Below are 15,043 nucleotides of genomic sequence, written 5' to 3'. Positions count from 1 at the left end.
GCATTAAAATTCTCCCAGGCTGGCAGTAGTTGCTGTTGAAATCAGGGATTCAGTTTGCTGGGGACTTTAATGTTAACAGTTCTAAGAGACTGACAGATTATCAGGCTGAGCCTGTCTATATTGAGCTGTGTGGCATCACACAGGATATGAGAAAAAAGAATGAATTTTTATCTGTCCCAAGAGAGTGTAATTGCCGATGGCTACTTCCTTCCCTCCTTATTATATTGCAGAGTTGACCTCTGATTTCTAACCATATAACATTGCATAGCTGATGACTAAGGCTGATGAACCACGGGTTTCCAAGGGGTTAAAGTACTGCCTCTAATTTTGTCCCGCTGACTCTTTGATCGTTTTATAGACGTGACCTACAAAAATCCCTGTCCTGGTGAAAGGGCCTCAGAGGAAGCCCCAGTCTGAGATTATTGGGAGATTAAAGCAGATTAGTGAGGAATGTTAGATGAGGTTTCACGCTGTTAAATAATTCCTAACTCATATCCCACGGCCCTGCTGACGGAGCGTGGTTGAATTGCTTTAAGACCGTTCATCCTGCAATTAGAGGTACGAAAAGGGAGGACATGTAATGGAAATCCAATAATGCACCAGTTATATTCTGGTCAAAATTTCATGTGCTTCCCTGAGCTCTAATCCTCACTTAAATTCCTCATCTCTTACTCTACAGGTCAGTCCAGGGCCAACATGATCCCTGTCAAACATCCCAGGCATCCTAAAGCATCTGATGACACTTTAACCTCTGATCCAGAGGTCACCGAACCCACAAAATCCACCCCTCCACCCCTGCCTAAAAAGTCAGTCCCACGTGCCCAAACAGAGCCGTCGGCTCTAGGTAAAGAACTCTCTGCCCCACGACCCAAAGGAGAGGCCAGACCAGGCGGGACCAGTCTGAGCGTTGCCAATCCACTCTACGATCTCGAATCCACATGGGACACGGCCAGTCAGAGCTCCTCTCTTAGCTCAGAAGCACGACATCCTGACGAATCGGGAGACTCCCTGGAGCGTCCCGTCGGTGGGCGGAGCCTGTCTTGCCTGACCAATAGCAGCTCCATGCAGGCATGCGACCGCCGAGGCTACCGAAGTACGGAAAGTCTGACAGCCCGGCCACGAGGGCCCGGGAGACCCGCTAAAACCCAGAAACAGGTGCCGTACAGAGGCATGGAGAGCTGGGAGGAAGTGGTCGGGAGGATCCGAGGCCTGCACACGGATACCCTTCGCAAGTTGGCAGCCAGATGTGAAGATCGATTTATGGCCGGACAAAAAGATCATCTGCGCTTCGGAACAGACAGCTGGTCTCATTTCCGGCTGACAGCGGGAAAACCCTGCTGCGAGGCAGGAGATGCCGTGTACTACACGGCGTCTTTCGCTAAAGAGCCTCTGACGAACTACGCCGTTAAGGTGAAAGTTCAATCTGGCACATAGAGTTGAAGTCAAAAGTTTACATACACCTTGCAGAATCTGCAAAATGTTAATTATTTTAACAAAATAAGAGGGATCATACAAAATGCATGTTATTTTTTATTTAGTACTTACTTGAATAGCATATTTCACAGAAAAGATGTTTACATATAGTCCACAAGAGAACAAAATAGTTGAATTTAGAAAAATGACCCTGTTCAAAAGTTGACATACACTTGATTCTTAATACTGTGTCTTTTTGTTTAGTGATAGTTGTTCATGAGTCCTGTGTTTGTCCTGAACAGTTAAACTGCCTGCTGTTCAGAAAAATCCTTCAGGTCTCAGTTTCTTTGTTTTTTCAGCATGTATGTGTATTTGAACCCTTTCCAACAATGACTGTATGATTTTGAGATCCATCTTTTACATATGAGAGACTCATATCTAACTATTACAGAAGGTTCAAACACTCACTGATGCTCCAGAAGGAAAAAAATGCATTAAGAGCCGGGGGATGAAAACGTTTGAACAGAATGAAGACGTGTACATTTTTTCCTGTTTTGCCTAAATACCATATTCTTTTCATTTAGTACTGCCCTTCAGAGGCTACAGAAGGTAGTTATATGTTTCCTAGAAGACAAAATAAATTAAATTGACCCTGATCTTCAAATTCCGAAAGTTTTCACCCCCCAGTTCCTAATGCATTGCGTTTCCTTCTGAAGCGTCAGTGAGCGTTTGAACCTTCCGTAATAGTTGCATATGAGTCCCTCATTTGTCCTCAGTGTGAAAAGATGGATCTCAAAATCAAACATTGTTACATTGTTGGAAAGAGTTCAAATGCACAAAAATGCTGAAAAACCAAAGAATTTGAGGGACTCATGAACAGCTATCACTAAACAAAAACAAACCAAAAAAAACCAACTGTAAATCACTCAGGTAACAACGCAGTAAACCGTTAAACGGTCATTTTTATAAAGTCAACTATTATTTTCTCTTGTGGACTACTGTATATGTAAATGTCTTTTATGTTAAATATCTTATTCAGGTCAGTACTAAATAAAATAACATGCATTTTGTATGATCCCTCTTATTTTGGTCAAATAGTTAACATTTTGCAGATTCCGCAAGGTGTATGTAAACTTTTGATCTCAACTGTATTTATTAATGCATGTGTATGGATGAGCAGGGCGGGTGTCTACATGTCTACTTATGCAACTCACAATCATTGCTTCTAGCAAGAACAGAAGGAGTAATTTAACTAAGAGTTGATTCCAACAGAGCAGGGGTAGGCAGTGTCAGTCCTGGTGTCCCAGTGTCCTGCAGAGTTTAACTCCAACCCTGAAAAAAATACTCACCTGGCTGTAACTTTGGTCATTCTGAAGACCCTAAATAGCTAGCTCAGGTGTGTTTGATTAGGGTTGGAGCTAAACTCTACAGGACAGCAGCGCTCCAGGACCAACGTCCCTGCAATAAAGTCTGATTGTAGCATGGTGCTAAGCTAATGGCTTGTTCCTTAAAGAAATTAAGTTCCTTTCTTGGCCATAATTGCTTGCCTAGGTAGCCTTCTCACATTTGCATGTACAAGCAAAGATTAACATTCTCTCTCTGTTTGATCTCAGATCTGCCGAGGTGTGGTGAAGGAAACTCAGCAGCAGTTTTTCCACAGCCTAGCAGTTCGACAGAGCATCGCTGTGCACTTCAACATCCAGCAGGACTGTGGGCACTTCCTAGCAGATGTTCCGGCTCGCCTGCTACCCTGGGAGCGAGAAGAGGATGGAGAAGACAAGCAAGGTAGTACCGAAGGAGGAGAAGAGGGTAAAGGAAAGGAGGATGAGAAAGATGTGGCAGGTCTGGGTGGGAGACTCTGCAGCCGTGTTGTGGTGATAACTCGAGAGGTGCCGTTCCAAACAGTGTCAGATTTCGTACGGGAAGGTGTGGAGAGGCACGCGCGAAACCCTGAGCTCTACGAACGACAGGTGTGCCTGCTTCTGCTGCAGCTGTGTGCGGGACTAGAGCACATGAAACCCTACCACGTCACGCATTGCGACCTCCGGCTCGAGAACCTCCTCCTGGTGCACTGTCAGCCTGGGAACCCTTGGAATCTTGAGCTCCTGGAACCGAACAACAATGCTGCATCTGGACCTTCATCCGCCTTGGCTTCTGCTTGCCCTGCTCGGCTCATCATCAGCAACTTCTCTCAGGCCAAACTCAAGAACGTGGTGCTGGAACCCGCTTCGCTCCGAGACCAGTCCCGTCTAGCACCTGAGCTCCTCACTGCCACTCAATACCGCAAGTGCGACGAATTCCAGACCGGCATACTGATTTACGAGATGCTGCATCGACCGAACCCGTTCGAGGAAAGTCCGGAGCTGAAGGAGAGGGAATACTGCAGCTCTGACTTGCCCCAGCTTCCCCTGCGATCCCTCTACTCCAACGGCCTTCAACAGCTCGCCACGTTGCTGCTCAATCCCAACCCTTCGGAGCGCATCCAGATGGCGGATGCCCGGGCGTGCTTGCAATGTCTGCTGTGGGGCCCACGAGAGGATCTATTCAACTCATTGAACCCAGCCGCCGGGACAGTCCAGCGCCACACTGTCCTGCAAAACTGGCTGGACCTGAAGCGAACGCTCATGATGATCAAGTTCGCAGAGCGTTCTTTGGACACGGGCTGCGGTGTAAGTCTGGAGGACTGGTTGTGCTGTCAGTATCTGGCCTTTGCCACTACCGAATCTCTCAGCAGAGTGATCAAGATCCTGCAGCAGCCACAGGGCGTGCTTATTTGATTCTAATGACGCTGGGACATGACATAAGCGCTGTACAGACGTGTGATTTTATTCGAGAAAACCGTAACTTTGTTAGTGAATGTGTTTGGGTTTGGTTTACTTTTAATACCATGCAGAGAGTCTGAACAAACCGTTTACAGGATGAAAAGTGACAAAGTGAAGTCATGTTTAACTCCACCGATAATGGCACATTTATAGAGCTGCTTTTATAAACAAGTGAAACTGCATGACGTGTGTGTATGTGTGAGCGTGTTGTGGGTTTTCGGCCGGTGTGTGTAGTTACGCTTTTCATTCTGCTGTAGGGACTCATGTATATCAGCAGGAAACCACTGATCCAACATCAGCCGCATCATGATTCCAGTAACTCATGGATAATTATTATATAATCATCGCATACAGTTGAAGTCAAAAGTTTACGTCCCCCGTTTAGAATCTGCAAAATGTTAATTATTTTACCAAAACAAGATGGATCATACAAAATGCATGTTATTGTTTATTTAGTACTGACCTGCATAAGATATTTCACATAAAAGACGTTTACATATAGTCCACAAGAAAAAATAAAAGTTAAATTTATAAAAATTACCCTGTTCAAAAGTTTACATACACTTGAGTCTTAATATTGTGGGGGTTTTTTTAGTGATAGTTGTTCATGAGTCCTTTGTTTGTCCTGAACAGCCCACTGTTCTTCAGAAAAAAATCCTTCAGGTCCCACAAATTCTTTGGTTTTCCAGCATTTTTGTGTATTTGAACCCTTTCCAACAATGACTATATGATTTTGAGATCCATCTTTTCACACAACTGAGGGACTCATATGAAAATATTACAGAAGGTTCAAACACTCACTGATGCTCCAGAAGGAAAAAAAACATGCATTAAGAGCCGGGGGTGAAAACTTTTGAACCGAATAGAGATGTGTACATTTTTCTTATTTTGCCTAAATATCACATATTTTTTTATTTAGTACTGCCCTTCAGAGGCTACAGAAAATAGTTACATGTTTCCCAGAAGACAAAATAAGTTAAATTTACCCTGATCTTCAAATTCAAGAAATGTTCATCCCACCTTTATTGCATGGTTTTTCCTTTTGGAGCATCAGTGAACGTTTGAACCTTCTGTAATAGTTGCGTATGAATCCCTCAGTTGTCCTCAGTGTGAAATGATGGATCCCAAATTCATACAGTCATTGTTGGAAAGGGTTCAAATACACAAAAATGCTGTAAAACCAAAGAATTTGTGGGACCTGAAGGATTTTTCTGAAGAACAGAGGCAGTTTACTGTTCAGGACAAACGATCACTAAACAAAAAAAAAACAAAAAAACACAAAGCTGTGGCTTAATACTCAGTATTAAGAATCAAGTGGATGTAAACTTTTGAATGAGGTCATTTTTATACATTCAACTATTTTTTTTTTTTTGTGGACTATATGTAAACATCTTTTTGTGAAATGTCTCATTCAGTTCAGTGTTAAATAAAAAAAACATGCATTATGCTTGATACCACTTATTTTGGTAAAATAATTAAGGTTTCTGAAAGGGGGATATAAACTTTAGACCTCAACTGTATCAGAGTTTGTGTGGGGCGACAAAATAAGGGTCCTCCAGTGGTCACGTTAGGTCAGTGAATGAATGAGTCTAACATGCCTTACTTTATATGTGTCTGTGTATATATATAAAGAGAGAAATTTATGGAAAGTGGCAAAACATCATCTTTCATCGGTCATTTCACTCTAATATGTTTTTATCAGATCCTGATATATCGTACAGATTAGTTTGAGAGTACAGATTGGATATTTTTCTACCAACAAGAGCACTGTAAAGTTTACCAAAGACTGAACACTCAAAGAACAAAACATATTTTTACATTTTACATCCAAGAGAATATATTAAAACTCTCCCTCTTAAAGAAAGTGTCCTTATGTACCTAAAACTTATCAGTGCTTTGGCTCTCCAAAGTGCATAGGAGTGTTTCCAATCATTGGGTTTGGCACCAAACTCACTTTAATCAAACTAGAGTCACTCCAGATTCTACTCGTAGCGTTTACACTTACAGTAAAGGCTCTGAACTGCTTTTAAGACGTATCAGGATAAATCTAACCCCTGGATATCACTACACGGATGTATGTGCAATCATTAAAAGCAAGTGTTATTATTTGTTACAGTATTTTAGATATATTTAACGCACTTGGTATTCTCAGCATGCAATTATTCTTTATCTTCCTGTTCTTGTTCGGCACATAATTGATGAGAATGCGAGCTTTGGGGTCAGACTCCCAGCGAGGCGTATGCGAGAATATTTGATTGTGTGTGTGAAACATTAGTTTGAACCAGGGACGGCACATTCTTCAGCATTTTGTCCTTGTTGTAGTGTAGTTTTGAGGTGCGAGTGTGTGTTTCAGCCAATGGCAATTCAGAGACAGACTTCAGAGTGAAGTGTGTGAGCTGTACGGAAGCTGCATCCCAGTTTGCTTATTTCAGCATACTACAGTTATGCATACTTGAGCATGCTAGTATTGCAACACATTGCATGTAAATGTTAACATAAATGTGTTATTTTCACTTTCAATACATGTATTTATTGCTGTTGCAGCTGCCTTTGAATTTATGATTGTTCTGAAAATGTTGATAAAGAAATGTTACAAGCTCCGCCTCTTCTCAAGGGGATTGTGTGTAATATTGGCTCAAAAAGCATCCACAAAAAGAGTATACCATCTAATCACCTATTTTAGACATACTATAATTTGCAGCACACTAAACTAAATTTTGCATACTTTATAGTACTAATAGTATGCAAACTGGGATGCAGATATTGTCACGCTTCACTGTTTCTATTTTCATTTACATATTCAGAAAGGGATTGATAGTGTATGAAAAAGGGTTTGTGTGAGGTCATTGGATAGCGTCTCTGTCAATCACAAATTAGGGCGGGACCATTGGTTTGCTCCCAGCTTCTATTTCCAAAACAGCAGTTACAGTTTCATCAATTCCATTAGAGTGAAACAGGAATATTGTGTGTGTGTGTGTGTGTGTGTGTGTGTGAGAGAGAGAGAAAAATTGCGGTGCGTGTCACGCTGAATGTTTGCGGGTCACACCGTAGCAATATGTTGTATTGTATTTGTATATAATAATTTGAGTGTAGTTTAAATTCATTTTAGCAGTACGGGCATGATTCTGTGTGTCACAGAAAGAACTTGAGAGAGAGAGAATGAGAGAGACGTATCAGCAGATGTCTGTAACCTGGAGAACGTGTGTGTTTTTTGCTCACCCGCCATCAATTTATCAGTTTCTTTCACAGCATTTCACTGAAATCATGTATTTACTGTTATTTACAAATGTTTATTGCCAGTGATGATTTCACAGAACTGCTTTTTACCTACAACTGCATATCTCATGGTATTTAGCTCTACATTACTGAGTTAACTGCTCATAATAAAACTATGAATATGTTTTTAAACAAGACTTGTTTGTGTGTTTTTGTGTCTTGGAAAACCTGCAAATATAAGGGAACATCAGAAGTTAGATGTGCGGGCCAGGTAAGGTCACGAAAATTAATAAAAAAAGGTTAAAAGGTCATTAAAAAAGTTAAAGACATTCAGGCTCCCTTCTAAAGTGTTTCAATACCATTTCTGTTGAAAATACCGATGTAAAAAAAAGTCAGACAAAAAATACGGAAATTAATTAATTAAAAAATGTGGGAACCATATGTGACCCTGGAACACAAAACCAGTTTATAGCAATAGCTAAAAATACATTGTGTGGGTCAAAATTACCTTTTTGTTTTCTTTTATGCCAAAACTGATTAGGATATTAAGTAAAGATCATGTTCCATTAGGATATTTTATACATTTCCTACCAAAAATGTATGAAAACTGAATTTTTGATTAGTAATATGCATTGCTAAGAATTTTATTTGGACAACTTTAAAGTTGATTTTCTCAATATTTAGATTTTTTTGCCCCTTCAGATTTCCAAATAGTTGTATCTCGACCAAATATTGTCATATTCACAAACCATACATCAATGAAAAGCTTGCTTTTTCAGTTTTCAGGTGTTATTCAGATGTTATAAATTTCTATTTCACAAAAATTGACTCTTATGACTGGTTTTGTGGTCCGGGGTCACATATGGAAGCCCGTTTTCTTCCATGGAATACAAATAATTTATTTATTTATTTACTCCAGCAGATTATATCGTGTCGTGTGTTTATTCTGCTTGTCTGCCACTTTCAGACAAAATTCCTCGTGATAGTAGGAATGATTCTAAATGGTTGTCAGTGTTTCTGTGGTTTATCACCTGGAAAAATCGTTGTGAAAATGATTTGCGCCTTTATCATCATTGCTGTGTTGTTAATACTCACAATGATTTTTAGATCTGTATCTTTCTCTTTACTGTTACTTTACTAGTCATTGTTCTTTGGTGTGAACAAGCCTTACCTCATAATTCTGAGGAAAAAAGTCAGAATTGCGAGACGTATCCACCTCATTTTTCCCGGTGAGGGTGCGGTCATTTGTATTTTTATGGCTTTGGATGTTTTAACTGTACAACACAGGTCGTTTTGCTGCTTGATATTGCAAATCTGTGTGTATTGCCATGTTATTTTAATGTATTATCTTAATTATGAACACACTGATTTGTAGTGCGAACAGTTTTCCCGTTTACTTCACGTTGTTGTTCTAATCATTTCCCTATAGCGGCTAATGAACCGGAAGTCTCGCCCATATGCTTACTTTCGCGTTGAAAAAATCCGAATTCTGAATTTGTATCAAACAATTCAGACTTTTTGTCTGAGAAAGCTGCAATTATCTTTTTATTTTTTAATTCTGATATCAATGTTAATATAAAATACATTTTATAATACTTCAAAACCCATTTAAATAAACATAAATAAATATATTTGTCTTAATGACATCAAAGCGCTCGAGATGACATTAATGGCACATGGCTTTGTCATACTGTTAAAACATAAAAGAATCCTGCTGTTTTAGTTTAGGACCTCTAGAGGGCGCTACAAACCAAACAAATAATTCCTTCTTATGCAGTATGGCCCAACACCTTGTGTGTTATCTCTGATAGCGCCTTCTGTGTCATTTCCTGATGTCTCAGCCTTTTTCTGATTCACAGCGTGAACAAATACTACGCCTTCCAACTAATAACAGTAACACACTGAGAATCTTCAAGCAACTGATAATGTATTATTACACATCCAGTTCAGGTATCTCTAGGTGTTTCAAAACCTCTTAGTATTTTTAGCACCTGATGTGAGAAATGGAAAGGAACATGATGATGATGATAATGATGTGTGTGTTTGTTCCAACAGGATATGAAAGGATTATTGTGTGAGTCAGTGTATAAGCCTGACAGTGTGTTTGTGTTTGTGAGCGTGTAAGCCTGGGTTGGTTCACATGGGGACATTATGGTCCTGTTATTATGCACGCGTGAAGCTGATTAGTACAGCCTGACACTGCAACCGATGAACAATACGCATACACACAAAACCATCAGCTCAGAGACCCTACAATAAACTACAGGTGAGAAAATTTTAATTTAATGTTCTGTAACAATTTTCTAATCTATAGATAAACCAATTTACAATACTAGATACAGTAATTATTTAAATATTATTATAAATATGTTTGTATGTCAAATTAGTTAATGTAAGTGTTTTTACTATATTATATAAATTGAAATCAAATTATATCTATTTACTTTTTTGTAACTTAAATGACTTTAGTGATTTAAGAATTTTTATTACAAGGAAATGATGTACATTATGTAAAGATAAACATTGTAAATAACATTTATGTCCAGGATTTTTATTATGTTATTGTTAGCTAAAACTCAAATAAAAATAAATTAAGCTTAAAAAGTAATATTTAAAAATAAAAACTAATACAAATGACAAAGGCACATAACTAAATGAATGAAAAAAGTAACTAAAATTAAAATGGACACTATAAAAATCTCTATGAAATTCTAAATAAAGTCAAGTCAAGTCGAGCTTTACTGTCATTCCGCTACATAGTGTTCCGCTGCGTGGACATGCAGTGGAACGAATTGTCGTGTCTCGCAGGACCACGGTGTTACATAAATAAACATAAATATGAACATACATACACTAGACGTAGAAACAATTTTTTAAACCTATACATGTAACTATACATATACTATAAATAATTGACTATACATACACATAACCTAAGACAGACAAGTACTTTACATAATAACTGTGCATGATAATGTGCAGAAGAGGTATTTAAAGGTTAAGAAGCAAATAGTGCAATATAATTTGTGGAGCATTGACAAGTAAACATTTGTTAAGTCCTTATTAGGTCCTTGTAACGTGGAGTGTTAATAAGAAAGTGTCTGGTGCATATAGAAAGAAAAGAGTGTTTCTACAGGTGGTTTGTCTAGCCCACTCACCTGTATGTAGCACACTCAGAGGTGCACAATGTTTTCTGTGTAACGTAGTGTTAATAGGAAAGTGTCTGGTGCATACAGAGATGGAGAAAGTGATTTATTTTGCTAAAAAACAATAGTGTATAAATAATACTTAAATAATGCTTGTTTATTTATATAAATATAAAAAATAGTACTATATTCATGCCAAACCACATATAATTTTTTGAAGTTTTTTTACTAGTGTGTGCAGGACACTATAGTTCATTTATGTAAGTGAGGACAGCAAAATAAATTATACCCAAAAATTCTTCATACAGTGGACTACCAGTAAAATTGATTAAAATTTGGGACCAAAAATTTGATTTGACACTTTGACTTGACCAGGTTTTGTTACATACCTTTCTATCAAAGTTACCATTTTCTAAACTACAGCGAATAAACTGTGATAATGTGAGAAATGTTGAAGATGTCTGAATAAATTTTAGTTTGATTGTAAACAACAGAAATACTTATACGAAGGTTAAATTGAACTACAAAGCTATTCAGAAACTGACTTGCAGAAATAGAATTACATTAACTAAAATGTTTGTGCATATCAGCAGAATGTGTAGTCTGGATGAGGTTCCATTTAAAGTTGCTCTGGACTCTGTGGAGATACAGTTAGGTTTGAAAGAGCCAGTCACAGCTCCTGAACTTAAGATCCCAGACTGTATTCAAATTCTGCGTGACACAAAGGTGAGCATTTAACAATAAGTTTATCTAAATTAGTGTGTTATTTTGTGTTTGCTTATATTCATCTGTCCTGTTCTGCAGTATTCATTCAGTCTGGAGAAAAAGATCATGGCTGCATGGGAAGAACAGCAGCGGAAGAACAGGAAAGCCAAAAAAGCACCCCAGAGTGTGTGTCCCACCTGCCCGCCATATTGGCTGATGTTCAGCAGCCCGCAGCAGAACCGCAGGGTGCACCTCAGAAGCGCAGAATTATGGGAACTGGGCCCACGCCCCCGCAGCTTAAGCCTCAGCGCTGCTGACTCACGTAAACTCCGCCCACTGCGGGCGGTCCAGTTCCTCATCGCTGACATGGACTGCGAGGGTGACTATAGTAAAGACGAATATAGTTCGTCTGAGGATGATGATGTGGGTAGCAAAGAAAGACCAAAGAGTTCCGGCCCACAGTGGCAAGAGATTTCTGCCTGTCACACCCAGCGAGGCTCCACCCCTCGCCCCGCCCCTTCCAACATGACTCACAAGACCCGACCAAGCTCCGCCTCCTCTGTGAAAGACATACGTAAGTCCATCCCCCCTGGCCTCGGCCAAACGTCACAGGGCAGCCCTCACAGCTCCAGAGTCCCCCGCAGAAAACCCGGTGTAACAAGAACCGGTGGGCGACGTAACTCACACACTCTCCTACAGCTGAGACCTTTGTCCGCAGGACCGCTGCCCTCCACCAGGCCTCAGAAACCGTCCTCACATGTAATGCATGCTAAATCTATCCATAGATCATATTTATAGGTCTTATTTAAGATTATTGATTAGCTGACTTTGTGGTTTAGGGTGTGCGTCCGCGGACGTCCGCAGGGCTACAGGATGCTCCAGCAGATCTGCTGTGCGCTTTGAGTCAGGAAGAAAGAGATCTTCTTGAAGCTGTTACACGACATGGATACACACTGCACACTGCCATTCTAGCACTTCAGAGGACAGGGCCCAAGAGTCCTGATCAGGTAACACATACACTACATGCAAACACACATGCACATATGCACATTCTGTCTCTCATTCTTTCTCAATCTCTTCCAGATTTTGAGTTACCTGATGTCATGTGACCGTCTGTGTCGGCTGGGTTATGAGAAGACTCAGGTGGAAGAAGCTTTGGAGATGTTCCAGAACTGTGAGACCAAGGTGAGACACCCTATCAATCAGCATCAAGGCCAGAAAATACCCCTCTAATCAGCATTTAGCACTCAAAACGTTCACCCAATCAACATCCAGCACACAAAACACCCCCCAAATCAGCATTTAGCTCTCCAAACACCCAAAACAATCTGCATCCAGCTCATAAAATACACCTCAAATCAGCTTTTAGCATGGACAAAGACTCAACCATTGACCATTCATTGCAAAAAAAACACCTCTCAAATTAGCAACCAACTGACATTCAATGGACAAAACCCCAAATTAGCATTTAGCAAACCAAACACTCAACTAATCGGCATCCAGTGCACAAAACTCGCTCAAATCAACAGTTAGTGCTTCAAACACTCAACCAATAGGTATCCAATACATAAAACCCCCCTCAAATCAGCATTCAGCTCTCCAAACACTGAACCAATCGACATCCAACACATTAAAACACCCCTCAAATCAACATTTAGCTCTCTAAACACTCTACCAATAGGTTTCCAATGCATAAAACACCCCATAAATCTCCAAAACTCAACCAATCAGCATCCAGCTCTCCAAACACTCAACCAATCAGCATCCAGCGCATTAAAACCCCCTCAAATCAACATTTAACTCTCCAAACACATAACCAACAGATATCCAATGCATAAAACACCCCATAAATCTGCATTTAGCTCTCCAAACACTCAACCAATCGGCATCCATTGCAAAAGACACCCCTCAAATCAGCAACCAATTGGCATTCAGTGGACAAAACATTCCTCAAATCAGCATTTAGCAAGTCAAACACTCAACCGGTCAGCATGCAGCGCACAAAACACCACCAAATCAGCTTTTAGCCCTCCAAACACTTAACCAATCAGCATACAGTGCAATAAAAACCTCTCAAATCAGCAACCAGTTGGCATTCAGTGTACAAAACATTCCTCAAATCAGCATTTAGCAAGCCAAACACTTAACCAATTCAACATTTGATGCTCCAAACACTCAACCAGGATCCAGTGCACAAAATGTCACTCAAATAAGCATTTAGCACTAAACATCCCTCACAAAACGCACATCCCTGCACAAAACACACATCCAATCAACATTTAGCACATCAAATAAACCAACCTGATGTACTGTAATTGTATTGATGTTTTTGTTTCTCTCAGGCTTCAGAGTTTCTGTTTCTGCTGGCTCAGTTCTGTGAGATGGGTTTCCAGCAGAGCACTATTAAAGAAGTTCTACTGGTGCATGAGAACCATAAAGAGAAAGCCCTGGAGGAGCTTATGACCCGCAGCGGCTGAAAACACACAAGAAGATCCTCTGCTATGTGAATAAATGATTCACCACCTCCATGAGTGAAATAATCTCCATGAATAAATGTATAAGTGAATTCTCAGTTACATGAGCATATGAATCAATCTTCATTTCTATTAATGCATTAATGATTCTCTATCTTCAGCTCCATAAATTAATGTATAAATACTTCTATAACGTATAAATACTTTTTTAATTAATGAATCCTATGGAGCGTTAATACTCCAGTCTCTCATGGAGAAGAGGTTCTGATTGTTGATTCATTGTAGTCATTATCATATTGATGCCACATGATTAACTGTAGATCTAACTTCTTCAAGACAAAGATTAATAGTCGATGACAGAACTGTAGATCAAAATTCATCATGAGGAAGATTAATCATCTAGTAACAAAAAAGTAACATATTTTGAAAAGACCTGGGAACAAGCTGCATGACTTTAATTAAACACTGTTGTGACATTTATTGTGCATCAGATATTTAGTTGCAGGATTGTTTTCCTACTGTTTGGAATGTAATAAGAGGTGAAGATTTTGCATAAACATTGTCAAACCAGTCATAAGTAGCCAAGGATATATTTGTAGCAATAGCTGATAATACATTGTATGGGTCAAAATTATCAAATTTTCTTATATACCAAAATGTCATTAGGATATTAAGTAAAGATCATGTTCCATGTACTGTAACTATATCAACATTTAATTTTAATTTTTAATTAGTAATATGCATTGCTAAGAACTTCATTTGGACAACTTTAAATGCGATTTTCTCAATATTTAGTTTTTTTGCACCCTCATATTCCAGAGTTTTAAATAGTTGTATCTCAGCTGAGCATTGTCCTATTCTAACAAACCATACACCAGTGGAAAGCTTATTTATTCAGCTTTCATATGATGGAATATACTTGTTCATCAAAAGTCATGTAACAGAACAATAAATAAACCTCTGATCTCTGATTGTTTGCTATATTTCTGTCAGTCTGTTTTCCTGATACTTACTTTCTTTCTTCTGTTATTTAAAAAAATATCTCAAATTCTTAAACCAAAAAGGAACCAATCACATACTAGTGAAAAGTGCCTTAATAAAACAATTTTATAGATTAAAAGCGACTATTTGCCTTGCCAAATTCACAAGAAATCCATAACAAATCAATCACGATTTGAATACATTCTGCTCTGCTGATTAATGGATTCGAACTGAACGTCATGACTCATTCCATTCATCAGCACACCCAGCCAGTTAAACTGGTCAG

The 15,043-nt window shown here is 39.2% G+C and overlaps 2 protein-coding genes across 4 annotated transcripts in view; both read left to right on the top strand.

Moving 5' to 3' along the window:
- The window catches only part of peak1 (pseudopodium-enriched atypical kinase 1), a 41,377-nt gene extending 33,729 nt beyond the window's left edge, over positions 1–7,648 (top strand). For both annotated transcript variants that reach the window (XM_051099189.1, XM_051099190.1), the window contains 2 exons: positions 680–1,410; positions 3,027–7,648. In XM_051099189.1, the coding sequence (XP_050955146.1) occupies positions 680–1,410; positions 3,027–4,190 (1,895 nt within the window). In that variant the 3' untranslated portion in view covers positions 4,191–7,648. The remainder of the gene's footprint in view (positions 1–679; positions 1,411–3,026) is intronic.
- A 1,904-nt stretch (positions 7,649–9,552) lies between these two features.
- On the top strand, positions 9,553–14,727 carry ubap1la (ubiquitin associated protein 1-like a). Of its 2 annotated transcripts, none has more exons than XM_051099240.1 (6): positions 9,553–9,717; positions 11,191–11,323; positions 11,402–12,061; positions 12,142–12,309; positions 12,386–12,487; positions 13,645–14,727. In XM_051099240.1, exons 2-6 carry the CDS (start codon positions 11,192–11,194, stop codon positions 13,777–13,779), a joined length of 1,197 nt encoding a protein of 398 aa, XP_050955197.1. In that variant the 5' UTR covers positions 9,553–9,717; position 11,191; the 3' UTR covers positions 13,780–14,727. The 2 variants fall into 2 exon arrangements, with proteins under 2 accessions (XP_050955197.1, XP_050955196.1); XM_051099239.1 differs by having other exon boundaries at positions 9,573–9,717; positions 11,188–11,323.
- Positions 14,728–15,043: the final 316 nt, after the last annotated feature.

This window comes from Labeo rohita, chromosome 25, assembly GCF_022985175.1.
Source record: "Labeo rohita strain BAU-BD-2019 chromosome 25, IGBB_LRoh.1.0, whole genome shotgun sequence".
Taxonomy (NCBI): domain Eukaryota; kingdom Metazoa; phylum Chordata; class Actinopteri; order Cypriniformes; family Cyprinidae; genus Labeo; species Labeo rohita.
Note: the sequence above shows the minus strand (reverse complement) of the source record. Positions and strands in the feature narration are given on the sequence as shown.

What these genes read in the sequence shown, in the direction of transcription:
- ubap1la (XM_051099240.1), top strand. Translation starts at nt 11,192, where the DNA reads ATGTGTAGTCTGGATGAGGTTCCATTTAAAGTTGCTCTGGACTCTGTG. An exon ending in CTCAGAAACCGTCCTCACAT is followed by an intron (nt 12,062 to 12,141) that starts GTAATGCATGCT and finishes TTTGTGGTTTAG; the next exon opens with GGTGTGCGTCCGCGGACGTC. An exon ending in TCCAGAACTGTGAGACCAAG is followed by an intron (nt 12,488 to 13,644) that starts GTGAGACACCCT and finishes TGTTTCTCTCAG; the next exon opens with GCTTCAGAGTTTCTGTTTCT.